The sequence below is a fragment of the Pseudochaenichthys georgianus genome, chromosome 11 (assembly GCF_902827115.2).
Source record: "Pseudochaenichthys georgianus chromosome 11, fPseGeo1.2, whole genome shotgun sequence".
Classification (NCBI taxonomy): Eukaryota; Metazoa; Chordata; class Actinopteri; order Perciformes; family Channichthyidae; genus Pseudochaenichthys; species Pseudochaenichthys georgianus.
In genome coordinates this window covers 15490477-15506829 of record NC_047513.1, presented here as the reverse complement: position 1 = coordinate 15506829, position 16353 = coordinate 15490477, and the positions used below count along the sequence as shown (strand labels likewise).

General features: G+C 42.8%; 1 protein-coding gene across 3 annotated transcripts in view; it reads right to left on the bottom strand.

Moving 5' to 3' along the window:
- Positions 1 to 16353, bottom strand: part of LOC117454713 (RNA-binding motif, single-stranded-interacting protein 3) — a 310119-nt gene that overhangs the window by 227210 nt on the left and 66556 nt on the right. For 2 of the 3 annotated variants that reach the window (XM_071204809.1, XM_034093846.2), the window contains exon 3: positions 6958 to 7047. The exons of the other annotated variant lie outside the window; for it this stretch is intronic. In XM_071204809.1, the coding sequence (XP_071060910.1) occupies positions 6958 to 7047 (90 nt within the window). The remainder of the gene's footprint in view (positions 1 to 6957; positions 7048 to 16353) is intronic. 3 annotated transcript variants of the gene reach the window in all.

Genomic DNA, 16353 nt, shown 5'->3' with positions numbered 1-16353 from the left:
CTTTTTTAATAAATAAAGACAAATGGTCCGTAGATACACGGATTCATCTCCCTCCGTCATGTTGATTTGAATCCGAAGTTCTGAACATGAGCCAGCCCCGCTCGACCTTCTGAGCCAATCACAGCGCGATAATGACCTGCCTTCCATTTCAACCATACTCCTTCCGTTTCCACTATACTTTCTCTCACACATACATATATTGTCTTCATACATATATACATACATTCTTCTCTTGCATACATACATTGTCTTCATACATACATACATTCTTCTCTTGCATATATACATTGTCTTCATACATGCATATATTATTTATAATATTAAATGTAAACATTGAATGAATGTGCATGAGAGCAAAATGTATAAATATGAGCATTAAAATATATGAATATGAGAACAAAATGCATGAATGTGTGAGTGACAATATATGAATGTGTGCATTGAAATATGATAATATGAGAGCAAAATGTATGAATGTGTGAGTGTAAATATATACGTGTGTGAGAGTGAAAATGTATGTATGTAAAAGGAGAATGTATGTGTGTAAGAGTGAAAAAGTATGTATGTATAAGGAGATTGTATGTGCGTGAGAGGACCAGTATGAATTACGGCCTGCACGGCCCCTCATACACATTCATACACAGAGATACATTCACTGCACTCAGTCACTCGGCCTTAGTGTGCACTGTTGAGGCAAATTAAGGACGCCTTGGCAGACTTTTAATGGTCTGTCACAGTCTAACAGGTTTAGAGCGCTTACAATGGACCCAGGCACTAAGCCCGATAGCTCACGCTTAATTGTTCAGAACCTGTGTGTGTGTGTGTAAGTGTGTGTACCGTCAGAGCCATTCTGTGCCAGTAACTAAAGTCATTGATTCTCATTATGAGGACTGATAAGATAGACACCTCCTGTCTGTCAGTATTTTAGTCGGACTAGTTCAATGAAATGAGTACTACAGCCAATACCTGCGCTTCCAACCACAGTTATTTTAGAAAAAGTGATACTAAACCAAAGGTATTCATGAACAGTTACATTCTCATTCAGCTGAGGGTAGGACGGTAATTATGGGTCTGTTTCCACAAGGAGGATTCGTGAAATGTCTTCAAATAAACAATCCTCAGACGGAGACAAAGACATGCAGAGCACAAAGCCTTACGTAGATTGAGTTATTGACTCAAGCGACCAATGATAAACAAAACATCAAGTGTCTCAATATTCAAATGGTGCCTGAAGAAATCAACAAAGCAAATAAAACCATTTTTTTTCTATCTGCAACCCACTCTATTAGCAGGCAAAATAGCCCGCGAAGGACGAGGTGGCAGTGCCTAACAATCCCTCCTAAATGGTTAGAGATTTTGAGCAGTGTGACCTAGAATATGTTAGACAATTTTCTTTTAATTAGGCCTTGAAGACACCAGTCATTCCAACTGCTGTCCCGAGAGCTAAATGAATTACTGGGACAAAGCCCATCTAGCTCATGGCAAAGATGAATCATTGCAGTATTTGAGGAATGAGCAATAATCTTCATTCAAGGGCTGATGAAAGAGACTCAGACTCTAAAATGTAAGCTAATGTACTCCATCAGAAAGTCTCACAGCTGCACTGCACATGTACTGTGCACAACGGCATCTGCTACCTCTGCAACCGGGAATTCAGCCTTTCTTCTCTTGGATAAAAAATGTCTTTGAAGAATGCATCAAAAAAGACAAACTGGGATTTTTGATGATTGTAGAACTACATCTTAGTCTTTTGGCCATATCATCTTCCCCAACTCCTTTTCACCCATAAATCACACGTTACTTGCCTCTTCATTCCTTAATAGTCCGACCATTTTTGCTTTCCTGAGGCGATTCACAGATAACAAGCTTCAACTCAACTGCCTTTTGCAGGCCATCAGCCAGCGAACACATCCTCACGCGCTGCCAGCAGGCAGGCCATTCATTCAGCTAAATGACTGTGTCATCTGTCAGCCTGTATAAATGGGTGTTTGTGAGTTATGGCTAATTAATCTAATCACAACACCAAGAATTGTGCCAGAGCGATGGGCCTCACAAAGAGAGATGGATGAAAAGGTGAGTCGGTAGCACCTACATGTGATGAATATGAAAACATTTTTAAATGTGGTGATTTATCATTGAAATCATTGACTGACCTACTCTATAGTTATAAACAAAGATAGTTAAATCCTATTTCTGGTTGCTTGTTAAAACGCAGAGTAGTACTGTGTAATCGGGGGTTTGACAAATATACTGTATGTTATTTCCTATTTCTCTGATTATCACTTATTTTTCAAAAACCTCCCTATCAGTCTCTTCTGAGTCTTCAGACCTTGTGAATCCAGAGATGTGCGAGGAATCCCTACGAGCCGGTTTGTATTGACTGAATGATTGGCCAGTGTGTGCTCGGCAAGTCTAATGAGGTAACAACCCGAGTTTGCCTGGGTGACACCTCCAGATTAAATTGAAGGGTTCACAGGGATGTCCATGTCCTCCGATCAAAGATTGATAACCCACTCAAATATTTTCATTAGGGGAGAAACGTGTCTTGTTATCTATGCCTGATAAGATGAGAATTCCCATATGGAAGGATAACATATGGAAATGGTCGAAGGGCAAACAGTTCTTGCACCACTTCCCCAGTGGAGTATTTGTTATCCTAAAGGAGAGAAGAGAGATTTGTTTTCCTCTGCAGCACGTGTGTAGGTGTGTGTCTCTTTCTGTATGTTATGAAGAAAGATGAACTCTGCAGCAGCACATAGACGCAATGCGGGCTGGCCCTTGAGTTCAGATTTCATTTGCCGTTTTTGTCTCATATATCTTGTCACAACAAGAGCAAATGATCAAGGGACTTCAACTCTGATACTCTCTGACACATAAACACCTGCATGAGCTCTGGTTAACTTGGTTAGAACCACACTACATGGATGCAATTAGCTGGCAATGCAGAGTCTCCCAGTTGTGTACAGTTAAATAAGCTAAATAATGAAACACTCACCAAAATCAGTAATATCTAGACTCCAGGGACCAAAATGATTGAAGCAATGTTGGAAACATCTGGATAAAGCACTTTGGAGATAATCTGTTGAATGAGGAGGCATACCATCAGAAAATGAAACGCCTCAGAGGACAGATACACAAATGTGTTTATAAAAGCATTGAAAGTTGACACGTGCGCTTTTTCAGCAGTGCAGGGTCTCTTAATCTCTTAAAAACGTCTTTAATATGATGTCCCACAATATGAATAATGTTTGTTCTAATGAAGCTGATCGGTCAGTGCATGCCTCTCTTTGCTTTTGGCAAGCGGGAGAGCAAACAGTTTATTGACCACAGTGAAAATGTTGTTTTGAAAGGCATAATGCCAACAAATATGGATAGAAGCAGAATATTTCATCGGATAAACAACATGTGTAATTTTTTCAATACATTTTGACTCTTGTACTTAACCATGCCCTGTAGTTATTGGAAATGTGTTGATTACACGACTCAAAACAATCCTCAACATTTCTCAGAATGTTCTGCTATTTTGAATTCTTGCAAAACATGGCACTATTTTTTCCCCTACTGAAACTCCATAGATATGTTTAAATACTGCTTTCAGTTCCACAAATGGGGCAGTCACAAAAAGTAAGAGGCTTGCATAGGAAAATGTCTCAAAGCGAGATGCCCAATATCAAATATCCCAAGAGCAGCACTCCTGGAGCACAGTGGAAACTCAATTCACACTGTCTACACTTGTACTGATATTGTACATTCACTCCATTATTGCTATCACCCATACATTGGCTCTGTCACACCAATTAGCGTAAAGTACCTACACACAATGTTTCCTTCCTTTGCCATTGCCTTTGTGCTTGTGATCAATTCTCCATAGACCAGAAAATCTATAATGTGCGGCTTAGTCACAGTCAAGGCAATGGCAGTCTTTGCAGACCATGTGGCTCTAAGTAAAGAATCCAATAACACCAAGTGCTATGATTAGTTTGCCATGTTTTATTACACTAAAGTACCTGACGACTGGTCCACTCAACAAAGCTGTTATCTAACCAATAAAGCGGTTTGGTTAATAGTAAAAGTAATAGTGGTGTAAGTGAGGCCTTTCCGTTTCCCCCTTTTTTGTCACTAATGTTTCCTCTGTGTCTCTACTGTGTTTACATGTCTACATTGCCATTGTGATATTTCATGGCAACTAAAAGAAACAACAGGAGAGGTTTAAATGAATGTGATTGGTCCGTGTATGTATTTACAAACTAAAGTATAACCCAAAGATCACACCACCAACCTCCCTTTGTTTAATGTGCAGTGCAAGGATGTCACACTTACAGGAGAACACAATGCAAGCAGCAAAAATGTTTCTATAAAAATGCATTGGCGACGGAAATTCATTGTATAAAGAAGTGTTTTGTAGAAGTAAGCGTTGCATATTCACAGGAAATAATACAATCTCTCATGAACTCTCTTTCTAGTCACAGCTCCTGACTTCTACATGACTTTCTCCACTGCTGTTTTGCCATACCACCTTCCCCCCTGAGGGGTCTTCATCCCACCATATTAAGAGTGGAAATGTATCCGCTTCCATTGTAATTACAAACCCACTGGAGGCAAAGCTTCTTGATCTCTGCTGGATCCTCGCTTGCTTTTCTTTCTCCCTTTATTTACTCACCTCCCTCAGCCGACAGGACAGACACATGCTGAGCTATCAGTTCTGTTTTTCTTCCCTTTCTGTTCGGCATTCGATGCATCTAATATGCCTAACATTACAATAGCATTTAGGGAAGCAATACAAATAATGACAGAGGCTAGATGAGGAGGCTGCTTGAGAGAAAAAGGGAGGGGAGAATGTATTAGTTTGTTTGTGAATTGTGGGGATTGCTGATCCATATACGATTTGTGCGGCACATGAGAAGCTATACAAATGCAGAAGACAGACTCAAAGGCTGGAACTCTGTTGACTGTTACTGTGTGCTTGTGGATTAGCCATCTCCAGGCACTGTGATTCCTCCTCAAAGTGTGGATTTTTAACAGCCCTGGTCGAAGGCTTGATAGTGTGGGAGAAATAGCTTCCTCCTGGGACGAAAATGAAAACTGCTGAAAAGAAAACAAACACCCCACTGTCTCATGAAAACAGGCCAGTTAAAGCCAGCGGAGTCTGCTACGGTCTGAAGCTGGAGGGTCAAGATGCGGGCAAGCGCTTGATGACCCCTTGGTGTTCTGTAACCAAGGCTAGTTAAGCGCGTACTGAGTGAGAAGTGTGGCCCACAAAACAGAAACACAAAAAAAACAGAGAGGAGAGTGAAGGAGAAAAAAGACAAGGAAGGTGTGTGTCTTGAATTTGCGTGAGTGTGTTATCTGTTACAAATCCATTTAGGGAATTTCTTACACTATCTAACTCTTGTCTGCTGGCTGTGTGATACACCCAATGTTTATTTCCTGGAATGTATGACAGAGAAATAAACCGCCATAGTCAAAATGGTGCATTGGATATACATAACATTAGACTGATAAGACCTATCATGTGAGTGTAGGTCTGACTCGAGCTCTTTTCAGTCGTATTATGGTTATTGTTATTAAGGTCAAGGTTCAATGGCAGCCCTATTTAACACAGCTACTGTTTGTCTGGTTAGACGAATACCCAGTACTTTTCTGGTCTAGGGACAGATTATTTTGATACTCAAAAAACCAGACCATGCTTAGTGGCTTTGTGTTAGTTCCGCTTTTGGACAAACCATCCCAGCCAGATGAAAGAGTTCAGACTCTCCTGGGTCCCGTGTGGATGTTGATCAGCGTGATGACTGTATCCCCCAGGGGTGTGGGCAGTTAAGAACAAAAAGGACCAAGATGTTCCCAGAAACAACCACAGCCAAAGCCTTGTTGTCTGTGTTGTGGAATGTTCTCTGTTGTTGCTTCCTGTTACTGCACAACACAACACTGTTTAAAACAACCCTGCTTCACTTAGCAGTAGGTGGTGCTGGTAGACGCAATGTGGCCATGGTGGAGTTTGTAAGTGACGCACAGCACTCAAAGCTAATTGGCTTCCTTTTTTAGAGAAAAAGAGCCTGAATGTCACCTTAATATCAAAGGGATGGATGCAAAGTAGTTCTGTGTGCATCAAGAAGCCAACATACAGGGTTGATTATTCTATTTAAATCCAATTAGATTTCGTCATTGGTTGCATGCGAGCGCTTTAAGGGAGGCTCAACATGTTGGCAGCTGGGAATTGAAGTGGTGCGTATGTCAGATGAGAGAAAATCCCAGTGTCGTAATGGAAATAAAACTGTGAGAGAAAGATTTCAGGTGAAATCTTGTAAATATATTTATTAGAGGAAGAAATACTGAGGACTAAAGAAACAGCCAAATCTTTGTTTCCAGCTCTGTGACTGTGACAGAAACATGACGATAATAACATTCCTTAATTCCACTCGTGCCCAGGTTTCAGTCACACCCCGAACGCTGCATTAAAAAACCAGATCGCACCAATAAAGTCAAATCAAACGGATTGCAGAACAGCAATTAATTCCAAGGATAATGACGAGGGAAGCCGTCCAAAAGTGTCTCTACCTCAATTAGTCTCATTGTAGTGTCGATGCAGAGGATGAAAGAAAAACAAATGAAGTTGCAGGGAAGAGAGAGGGTAAAAGAAAGAGATAGCGCTGGGGAAGAAGGGAGCAAGAAATAGTTAGAGGAAGTGATATACACGAGGAGGACTTGAGAGGGGAGAGTGTGGGAAAAGAGGGAAAGATTAAAGGGAAGGGATAGATAAAGGGAGGGGAGGGAAATGGAGGAAGAGAATCTGCTGTGTGCATAAGAGCTTCCCTGATAGTAACGACCACTAATGGACAGCAGAGAGGGAGTGATTAAATATAAGAAGCAAGACAGAGAGAAGAGGGAAGTATTCAAAGAGATGGGAGGAACAAAGAAACATGAAGTCACACAGAGAAAGAAGAAACCGGCTGTACTCACAGCTGTATGACAGTAGGTGTAGCTTGTGTGCTGGGACTGGTGTTGTTGGTGGGATAGGTAGTTCTGCAGACCTCTCCCCGCAGCACTTGGCTGAAGGGAAGAATAAGAAATGGAGAACAGGAGGTTGGAGAAAAAGAGAAGAGGTTAGTGTGGATGAAAGACAGAGAAGAAGAGAGAAACTGTGAGGGAGCGCAGTGACACATGTTACCGTCGAGAACATCAATATATAACTCCACTCTGCAGCGGGCAAGCACAGACAACTGGCTGCCCGCTCGCTGACCTGTATCGAAAGTGAAAGGCAGGACGTGTTGTTGATCTAAAATCTCCATACCAGAGCATCAAGATTGTTCTCACACTTTATTTTCCCTCATGTTCTCCCTCCCTTTCCTCTCTCTGCTCCGAGCGCCAGATGTTGTGAAACCTCCCTCTGTCACGGTCGAGATGTGTTCTTGCTGGAAAAGTGCTGATTGGTTTGATAAGATGCTTGGATTACAGGCTGGCAATGGGCTTCCCAGTGTGGAATTATGTATTGGGTATCACCAGGGTCCAGGAAACACAGGGCTGAGTCTGCTGACAGGACGGATTATGGCGCTCCGAGATGGGTTACCTGGGCTGTCATGGCCATTAGAGCGATGGAAAAAAATACAGGGCAAACTAATGCCAATCCAGAGCATTTTAAAAAGACCGAGGGCAAATACTATAGTGTTTGCAAACTGTGGTTAGCAGTGCCACTTAAAGAGCTTGTTTCAACCTGTATTAAGTCTCCAAACAGCAGGTGTTACTGCATGAGTAAATTCATACTGTTGCCTTGCTTGTCAATCACAGACAAGTGCTTTGGATAGAAAAAGAACTCAATGCATCTCAAAAATAAACTTTTCACAACAACAGGAGGATTAAAGTGCACCTGCTATTTCTAGGCATATATTATGGGTCTCAGTACAGGTTAGCGCTGAGTGTTAGCGAGGCTTGCTAATGTAGAAAAATACCATATTACGTCCAAAACACGTCAGGCATTGTTTCTGATAGCAACTTTTTTGGTGTGTCCACCATCCGAAATTACGTAATATCGGCAGCAAATCTGTATCCGCTCGTTGTACCCCCGTTTTTAAAAGATGCAGGTACGGAGAAAGTTTTATTTTCGGACGCTGCGTGAGTTCCCCGACACACTGGGGACCATATTTATGTATAAAAGACATCAAAAAGTGCATTTTGCATGATAGGTCCCCTACGCACACCAACAGGGGTAGACTAAGAGCGTACTATCCATCATTATTATGTGTCTATATATACTACAATAGGGGTTCAGCGTACACACAAGTTAAAGTAAATTCTTCATGAACAAATGTCAATTTTGACAGTTCAAATGTCCCCATGTAAGCATTTTAAAGTGAATTTAAAACGTTTAGGTAATAACTGTTGGCTGGCCAAAAGAAGCAGCTTTTATTGCACAAAGATGAGAACTCAAATCTGGCTACGGACATTATTCTGTCCACTTTTTGACATACTGCTGACGAAACAATCACAGGTTGTTAAATAATGAAACTCATGTTCACAGTAAGCGCCCCACAGTGTTTGATACAATTAGTGTGTTGAATAGAGATCTAAAGGAAATCTATAATACATATTTCTTTGACCAATACTAAGTTTTTTTTATTATATATATATTGCTCTGATCTTTCATGATTATATCAAATATGATGCAATCTTGAGACCATTTTTCCATGATTTAATTGACATTTTACATGGTGAGAGCAAAGACAAACCACCTTGAATGAAGCACAGCTGTACATCACGAGTGAGCATTAACAGGCTCTTTTAGCCCCTGTAGGATTTTCACTGAGGTCAGAGGCCATCCCACACAGGGGATAGTGAGGGAGAGCGCTGGCAGCAACATAGACTCACAGCTGTGCTTGGAAAGCTTGCCAGTCTCGTATTCTTCATCACGAAAGAACCGGAGGGGGGAAACGTAAGCCAAAGTTCAGTCTAATACATGCAATATATAAAGACAGGTTTAGGGTTCATGTTAATATGAAACAGGAGGCGGCCGTTTCTCCCAAAGCAGGATAAATGCATTTATACAGTGCAGCACAGAGTGCATGAAAGAGGCCCACTGGTGTAATAAAAGCCGTAGATTCTGGGAAAGAATAGACAAGGTTATGTGAAGAAGAACTGCATTTGAATCACCAGGTTTTGAACAGTGTCAAAAAATGGGGGGGAAAGTGTGTTTCTTCTTCTTTTCTCCAACTCATTGTTATTTTCTCCCAGGCTTCAAATGACAGGTTTAGTCATAGGGTCAACATTTGAAAACAGTGTGTGGGCATGATATATTTTTACCAATGACAAATCAGCATTTAGAGCCTCGCCTCACTGAAGCAAGTTATTGAGTGCTATAGAGACATTCTCACAATATTTGACAGCCAATGTAAAAGCCAGAAGGGAAGGAACAGCCCCAAGTATGGTACATTAAGCTGCATGGCCTTTAGTTTAAGTATTTGCAAGTTCATAGAGTTTAAGTGGAGCCCCAAGCCATGCAACAACCTCCACTGGCCTTATAAATGAGGCATATTCAGCCAAGGCGTTTAGAACAAATGCCTCCATACCCCGGTGCTTTGTTAAAGACCATATCTCAAGGGAGAGATACAATACATGTTTCATATATATATATATATATATATATATATATATACACATGTTTATAAGAGATAACAACCATTGATTAAAATGTGTTTAGGCTGTGATGTTTGCTGCATGAGTGACAAGATATCCACCCTTCAAATCACAGGGATTGGACTGAGTTTCAACATGAGGCTGAGATCTGAGGGTCTTGACATTCCTCGACTGAAATGCATGATTGGTCCCCGGACTCAGATTCATGTCACAGTCTTTCAGCGGCTCGTCACAGAGCAACAATCCGCCCATATTTCTCCATTTTATATAAGGGCCAATCGGATCTGGTTACATAAGGCTTTTCCTCCTCTTAGGGGGAATGTTTTACATGCAGACAAACAGATCTCTCTTCTCATAATATACCACGGGGGATGATGAGGAATAAAATCTGTGTTTTTCAGTGTTCTTTTTTTAAACAAGAGCAAATCATATCTTCTCTCCTTAGCAGGGGGAACATCTTTGGAAAGTGAGGACTTTTTGCCGTTCGAGGGCTACGTTTGAGAGTTGTTGGTAACTCCAATTACTTTCCTTTTCTTATTTTGATTGGGGAAAATCATGCTCTAAGTTTACAAACTAGTTTTGAGCCAACTTTCATGATATTAGGTCTTTGGGGAAAGTAAACGGGAAGTATAATGTTGAAGGGGAGCTAGTTTGTAAGTGGGGGGCAAGCTGAGCTCATCTTTTTAGCCCATATTTAGTTTATAAAACCTCCCATCTAAATTAAGTCAAAGAAACTAGGGCTGGGAACTACACTTCACATTTGAAATATTTCTAAAATAAAGATATCCATGCTTTAAGAGCAATGAGTCATTCTCTATAAATGTATCCTGAAGCCCTAAGGTTGCATTGCTTTGATCCACAGCCGGTTCACATACAAATAATTCTTCCAGTTTGTAACCTTACAGCATAATACACGGAACAAATAGAGGGATGTGTATTTGTTTATGATACAAGATATTAATTTGGGGTTACGGAGAAGAAAAATGTAAGTACTTCAGCAAGCCAGGACGCTATCAGCACCATTTATTACAAAACATGCAAGTCGAGGCGGAATAATGCTTCAACTTCAGCTATGAAAAAGTGAGAGGAGGTTGGGGCTCCATTAATACGCTGAGATAAACCAGAGCTTTGCGCCTCTCCTGAGTCAATTTGTCAGCGGTTAAGTGATTTCCTTCCGTGCCCTCTCTCCCTGGTGACACTGCGTGGTTAAAGGTGTCAGGGGATGAACTTTTCCGAATAACACAACTCTTGTGCGTCCTGCTTCTCACATGGAAATGGTTTCTTTATATAATGTGCAACATCATAATGTATTAAACTGTCAGTAAACTCCAATTCAATTCTGTCAGTTAATCTGGCCAAAATAAAGGAAGAGGACACTGCTCCCTCATGCACTAGAGTCATTTCTCTGTGAACACGGTGTGACCCCATAATGATAATGAAAACTCCCCATGAGTTTCCCTCAAAGGAATAACATGATCATTTCAACAATTTCTTGCTTTTCAAGGTATATTTCCGCCATGAAATCTATAACACAATAGAACAAAAACCAACTCTGGTATGGTGTTCAGGACGCATACTGCTGCGACAGCAGATTGCTTTTGTATTGTACAAAGTTTAAAAGGAATACATCTTTATGGCTCTTTGTGAAATTCTACAGTTGTATGGTTTCAGCTTGGTATATTGACTTTCTTGCAGGATGAATCAAACGCCCTTAGGCAACAGATTTTGTTTTACACTTGTTATTTCTTCCTGACAGGTTATCTAATTTGATCTTAACCTTTATCTAAAGGTGTAATACCAAACATTATGTCTGTGTTTTTTCTCCTTCCTCTATGCCTTTAATAATACTGTACTGGGATTATCTGATCATCCTGAAGGCTTTGTGCCCACAGCTGTTGTTGGCTTCATGGGTAGCGCAAGTCAGAAATGCACAGATCACAGATCGAAATCTGAATGTTTCCTGTTGGCCTAACTGTGCATTATCTTGGCTTGGTCCTTCTTCTTTTTTTCGAAGACACTGGCATGCTGCCAAAAAGTCTCCGTTTCCTCTCTGTGTCATCTCCATCTTCCCATTTCTCACGAAGCAATTGTAGAAAAACAAGCTCCAGTGCATTGCCGCCAAACTTGGTCTTAGTCAAAAACCCATCAAATAAACGGGACAACAAACAACCAAATAACCAAGGCCCAAAGCATATTTGAAATGAAGGTTGAAATGAATGGTTTAGGGGTGGGAGGCATGAACACAAGGACGGGGAAAGTCATCCCAGATGGCATTAGTTAGGGGATATTGTCTTCTAGAGGGCCCTCCACGGCTGCTTGCTCCGTTTGGCCGGCTATGAAAGAGATGCAGCTTTCCTTTGGCATTTCTGATGACTGACTTCCTGGAAGCTGTGTTGCGTGAAATGGCCTCCTCTGTACCAGCAGCTCTCCTTTGCCAATCTTCATCCTCTCACACACAGATTCCCGCCGCCCGACATACTGGGTTAACAGCGGACGGCAGTATGACGTCTCTTACGGACGGTCATCAGAAGTTCCATCTACAATGCTGAACGCCACCTCTGTACATCCTTTCTCTGATACTGGAGGAGCAAGTTCAAGCGTAACCAAGGTAACGCAGTGGCAGGGCATGTGTTGTATTTGGCGTATGGGAAGTCTGGCAGGTTTCAAGGGGCTCCAAGTTTAAGAGGGGAAGAAATAAGCGATTGAGAAGCTAGCCATGGTGTCTCCACGCTCAGTAGCATCGGGGCAGAGAGTGCTGGCGAGGCCGACCTGACATCATCTGTCTTTCTCCCTCTTTTCCTCTCTACATTGTCTTGTAACGCTCTAAGAAATAAACTTCTGCGATGTAAGAGTAAAGTCTGGAGGGACACAGAAGGTGATAACCAATGGCAACTGGGTCAGAGGGTGACATTTTAGCCAAAATGGATGACAGCCACTCATACAAGCAGTACAGTACAGCTGTTCTAGCTTTAGAGTGTGGTGAATAGTGTACAGATGTTTGCATTGACCTCAGTGTAACTGTGAAATGCCTGTACAAACGGTGGTGACCTCATCTGTTTAGAGAATCTGCTTCACTCTCAAGAGATGAACAGGATACACAAAGTACCTTCCTCATGTCATGCACTTTTATTTAAAGGTATCAGGTTGTCAAACACAGTGTGTATATGTATTCTCGCTTAAAAATACAGTGTTTACTATTTTAAGAGACTGGTTTCATACTAAAAAGTGCTCTGAATCTTTTGTGGTGTCGAAAAATGAGAATGAGATATGAAAGGAAGTTGCACACAGACGGAGAAATAAAAAAAAACACAGAGACATTTACAGAGTGAGTTTTTGACCCTTTTTGAAGAACAATATTATGACCCTTCCACCCTTGAAGATCCAAGTAAACCTCACAACTTTCTGTGTCTGTTATCCTTCTCTCCAAATATTTTCCTTGGCCTGACACATGTTTATGCTCTGATGAACCGTGAACCTGGGGGCTGCTGCTGTGAAGCGGATGTAGAGCCTCACATTTGCATCTTGACATCCTATGGGAAGTAAATGGAAAGACATGGGGGGGTGATCGGACGAACAGACAAACTCACTTTATTGAAGTGGCCCGTTCCTGATAACACCTACACCGAGGTACTCCATGCTCTCTTTCCCACCAACTCTCTGACCCCCACTATGCTTTGAACTAACAAGGAGAAGCAGCATCCACTCCCTCAGTGGAGAGGGGACATAAACATTTACACAGGGTGACTTTAAGGGGAGATGAAGGCCGAGTGATGCAACATTCGCAGAGGAAAAGGAAATGAAACTTCTGATCAAATATCATCAAATAAAAGAAATGTATCAAGTTTAGTTTTTGTTTAAGTTATTTGTATAGCAGCAATGACAAACAGTTGCTGCTAACAGCCAACAGGTGTAAACATTTGCTGTTTTTTTTGTGCTTTATACCATTCATTACTTGATAACATTAGGTTGACAAAACAGAGTCATCATAGAACATCCCAAGTTCTAGTAACCAGGAATAAGGATATGTATTGTCACAGATTTTGCCCACTGATGTTAGTTCACCATACTGCTGCCTGTGTCAGTATTCTCTTAATATTTGGGTCTGTTTGATTTGACTTTGATCCATTTTGGACAATGTTTGACTAATATTGGGACACTGTTGGATCAGGAAATGTAATTCATGGAGGTCCGAGGCAGGTAGGTTTTTACCAGGTGTATTTTGGATCAGGTCCAAAATTGTGAACTGGTGAAGTCCTTCAGGGTAATTTGTTAATGTCATATACACTAAAGTGAAAGTTCTCATTCATAACACTCCGTTCGATGTCTCACTATGGGATGCGCCTCATCGCGGAGCAAACAGAAGCATCAATCTCATTACGCCAATCCTGATTGGCTGGTGATCTTGACGTCAGCGTCAGGGGAAATCACCCCCTATACTGTAAGTAGCTTGCGCCACAACGCATGCGTCATTCAAACACCTCTTCTCGCTTCAGAGCACATCTCACAGTAGCCGGGCAAGCTTCACTGTCCACAGACTGAACCCAAAATATCATTTCGGTCGACGGGCGCTAGCCGGCTACTCCTTCTGCTTCGCAGGAAGACGGTAGTACTAATCGACCTCGCCCTTTTCTACGAGAAAATAAGGTAGGTCCGATTTTTTCAAGCTAGCAGCACACCTGTTGCTAGCTCGCTCCCTCTCTACCGACACCACGGTAGCGAGGAAGTTTTTCTTTTCTCTTCCCCACGGAGGGGAAAAGGATTAAAAGAGGAGCATACTGCCACACCAGTCAGTATTCTCCGGGAATAAAAGACCCACACCGTCCTTTTTCTCCGGATTAAGGACAAGGTGGTAATACCTTTTTTCTCATCCCACCTGTCGAGAGCGGGCCCTCTCCACGCCACGAGGCGACAAAGATGGACGCCCCTCTCCCTCACACCAGAGGAGTCAGGGACTCGGTGGCTCGACTCTGCGGCTGCGGGTTGAAGATCACGGGCACAGACACACACCATGTCTGTTCGTCCTGCCTCGGGCTGGAACACACCCGAGGCGCTATCGACAACCCCGGCTCATGCGGACATTGTGTCCGCTTCACAGTCAAGAGCCTCCACCGACGGCTAGCGAGACAAGCTAGCCTGTCGGAACAGGACCCCCCCATGTCCATGGACCCGCCGGCCGGCAGTCAAGACACGGGGGCGTCCGCCACAGAGAGTGAACCCCTCTCCGTGTCAGTCTGGGGCTCAATATCAGCGATGGCCTCAGAACCGGAATCCCGCGCCCTGGCAGGCCGGGACCCGGTGACGACAAGACACGCGGGAAAGGATTCCCGTGCTTTACCAAGCTGGGGCTCCCGGTTAGACCTCACCATGGTCTCACCCGCGGAGGATGTCCTCGAGTTGGATTACGAGGAGGACGATGAGGAGGACGCCCTGGCGTTCCTCCTGTCTGAATCAGATGACCAAGAAGAGGACACCTTCATGTCATCGGCCCAGGCTGCACATGGACCTGCAGGCCGTGTGCAAACGCGCTGCGATCAGACTCAATGTTCCGTGGCCCGAAATGGCCAAGGAGACCTCCAGGTCCCGCTACGAGGGGAAGCATCTTCCCCAAAACAGCAGGCAAAGGGAGGCAACTCCTCCCGGTTTTTCCAGAAATGTTGGATGAGGTGTCGGTCTCGTGGAGAGACCGGCCCTTCAGCAACAAGGTCCCAATCCAGGGTGCCTCCTCTCTGGACTGCGATGGAATGGAGAGGCTCGGCCTGCTCCGCATACCGCCCATGGAACCGCTGGTGGCGGCCCACCTTCTACTGAAGGTGGGCCCCTCACCGAGCAGGAACCCCACGCTGCCAGCGTAACCCCAGTTCTCAGAGTAACATTAAGTGAGATGTCTCACCAGACGGCCCTCCTTGCTATGGTGAAGCGAGAAGAGGTGCTTATTTTGAATGACGCATGCGTTGTGGCGCAAGCTACTTATAGGGGGTGATTTCCCCTGACGCTGACGTCAAGATCACCAGCCAATCAGGATTGGCGTAATGAGATTGATGCTTCTGTTTGCTCCGCGATGAGGCGCATCCCATAGTGAGACATCTCACTTCATGTTACTCTGAGTTCTGGGGTTACGTAAGTAACCTATAGTTATAATAATGAATAAGTTACTACAGCATCAATTATTTATCACTGAATGTGAAATAAAAAAAAACCTTCCACAGACTTCAATATAATACGAGTATATAACCATATGTTTTGTAATCGGAGAATCCAGGATTTAATGCACAGTACTACAACCTGTAAGCAACAGTAAAAAGACTCCTAATGTCTGCAGCTAAACTATGATTACAGCTGTTTACCCACTGGGGCCGCTGAGTGGATCCCACCTCCACACAAATGCTTTCACAATGACATTTCATTCTCTTCCTATGTATGTATTTTATATACCCACTTCTCTCTCTCTTTTTATGTTCACATTGGTCTGTCTCTCAGTCTCTCTCTCTTCCTCCTTGCATCACTCCATAAACTGAGGATGATGGATGCCTCTGATTGCCTGAGGGCTGCGAGTTCCAGCAAACTAAATCCTGAGTGTTTTCTGGAACTCTGTACCATTAAAACAAACACCTACACAATGTAGAAATAGTCACAAATGATCGCTAAGTGAGAGGCGGTCTTTATGGGCATAGTACGCTAGGGCTGAACGATTAATCGATTTTAAATCGAAATCGCGATTTTAAATGATGC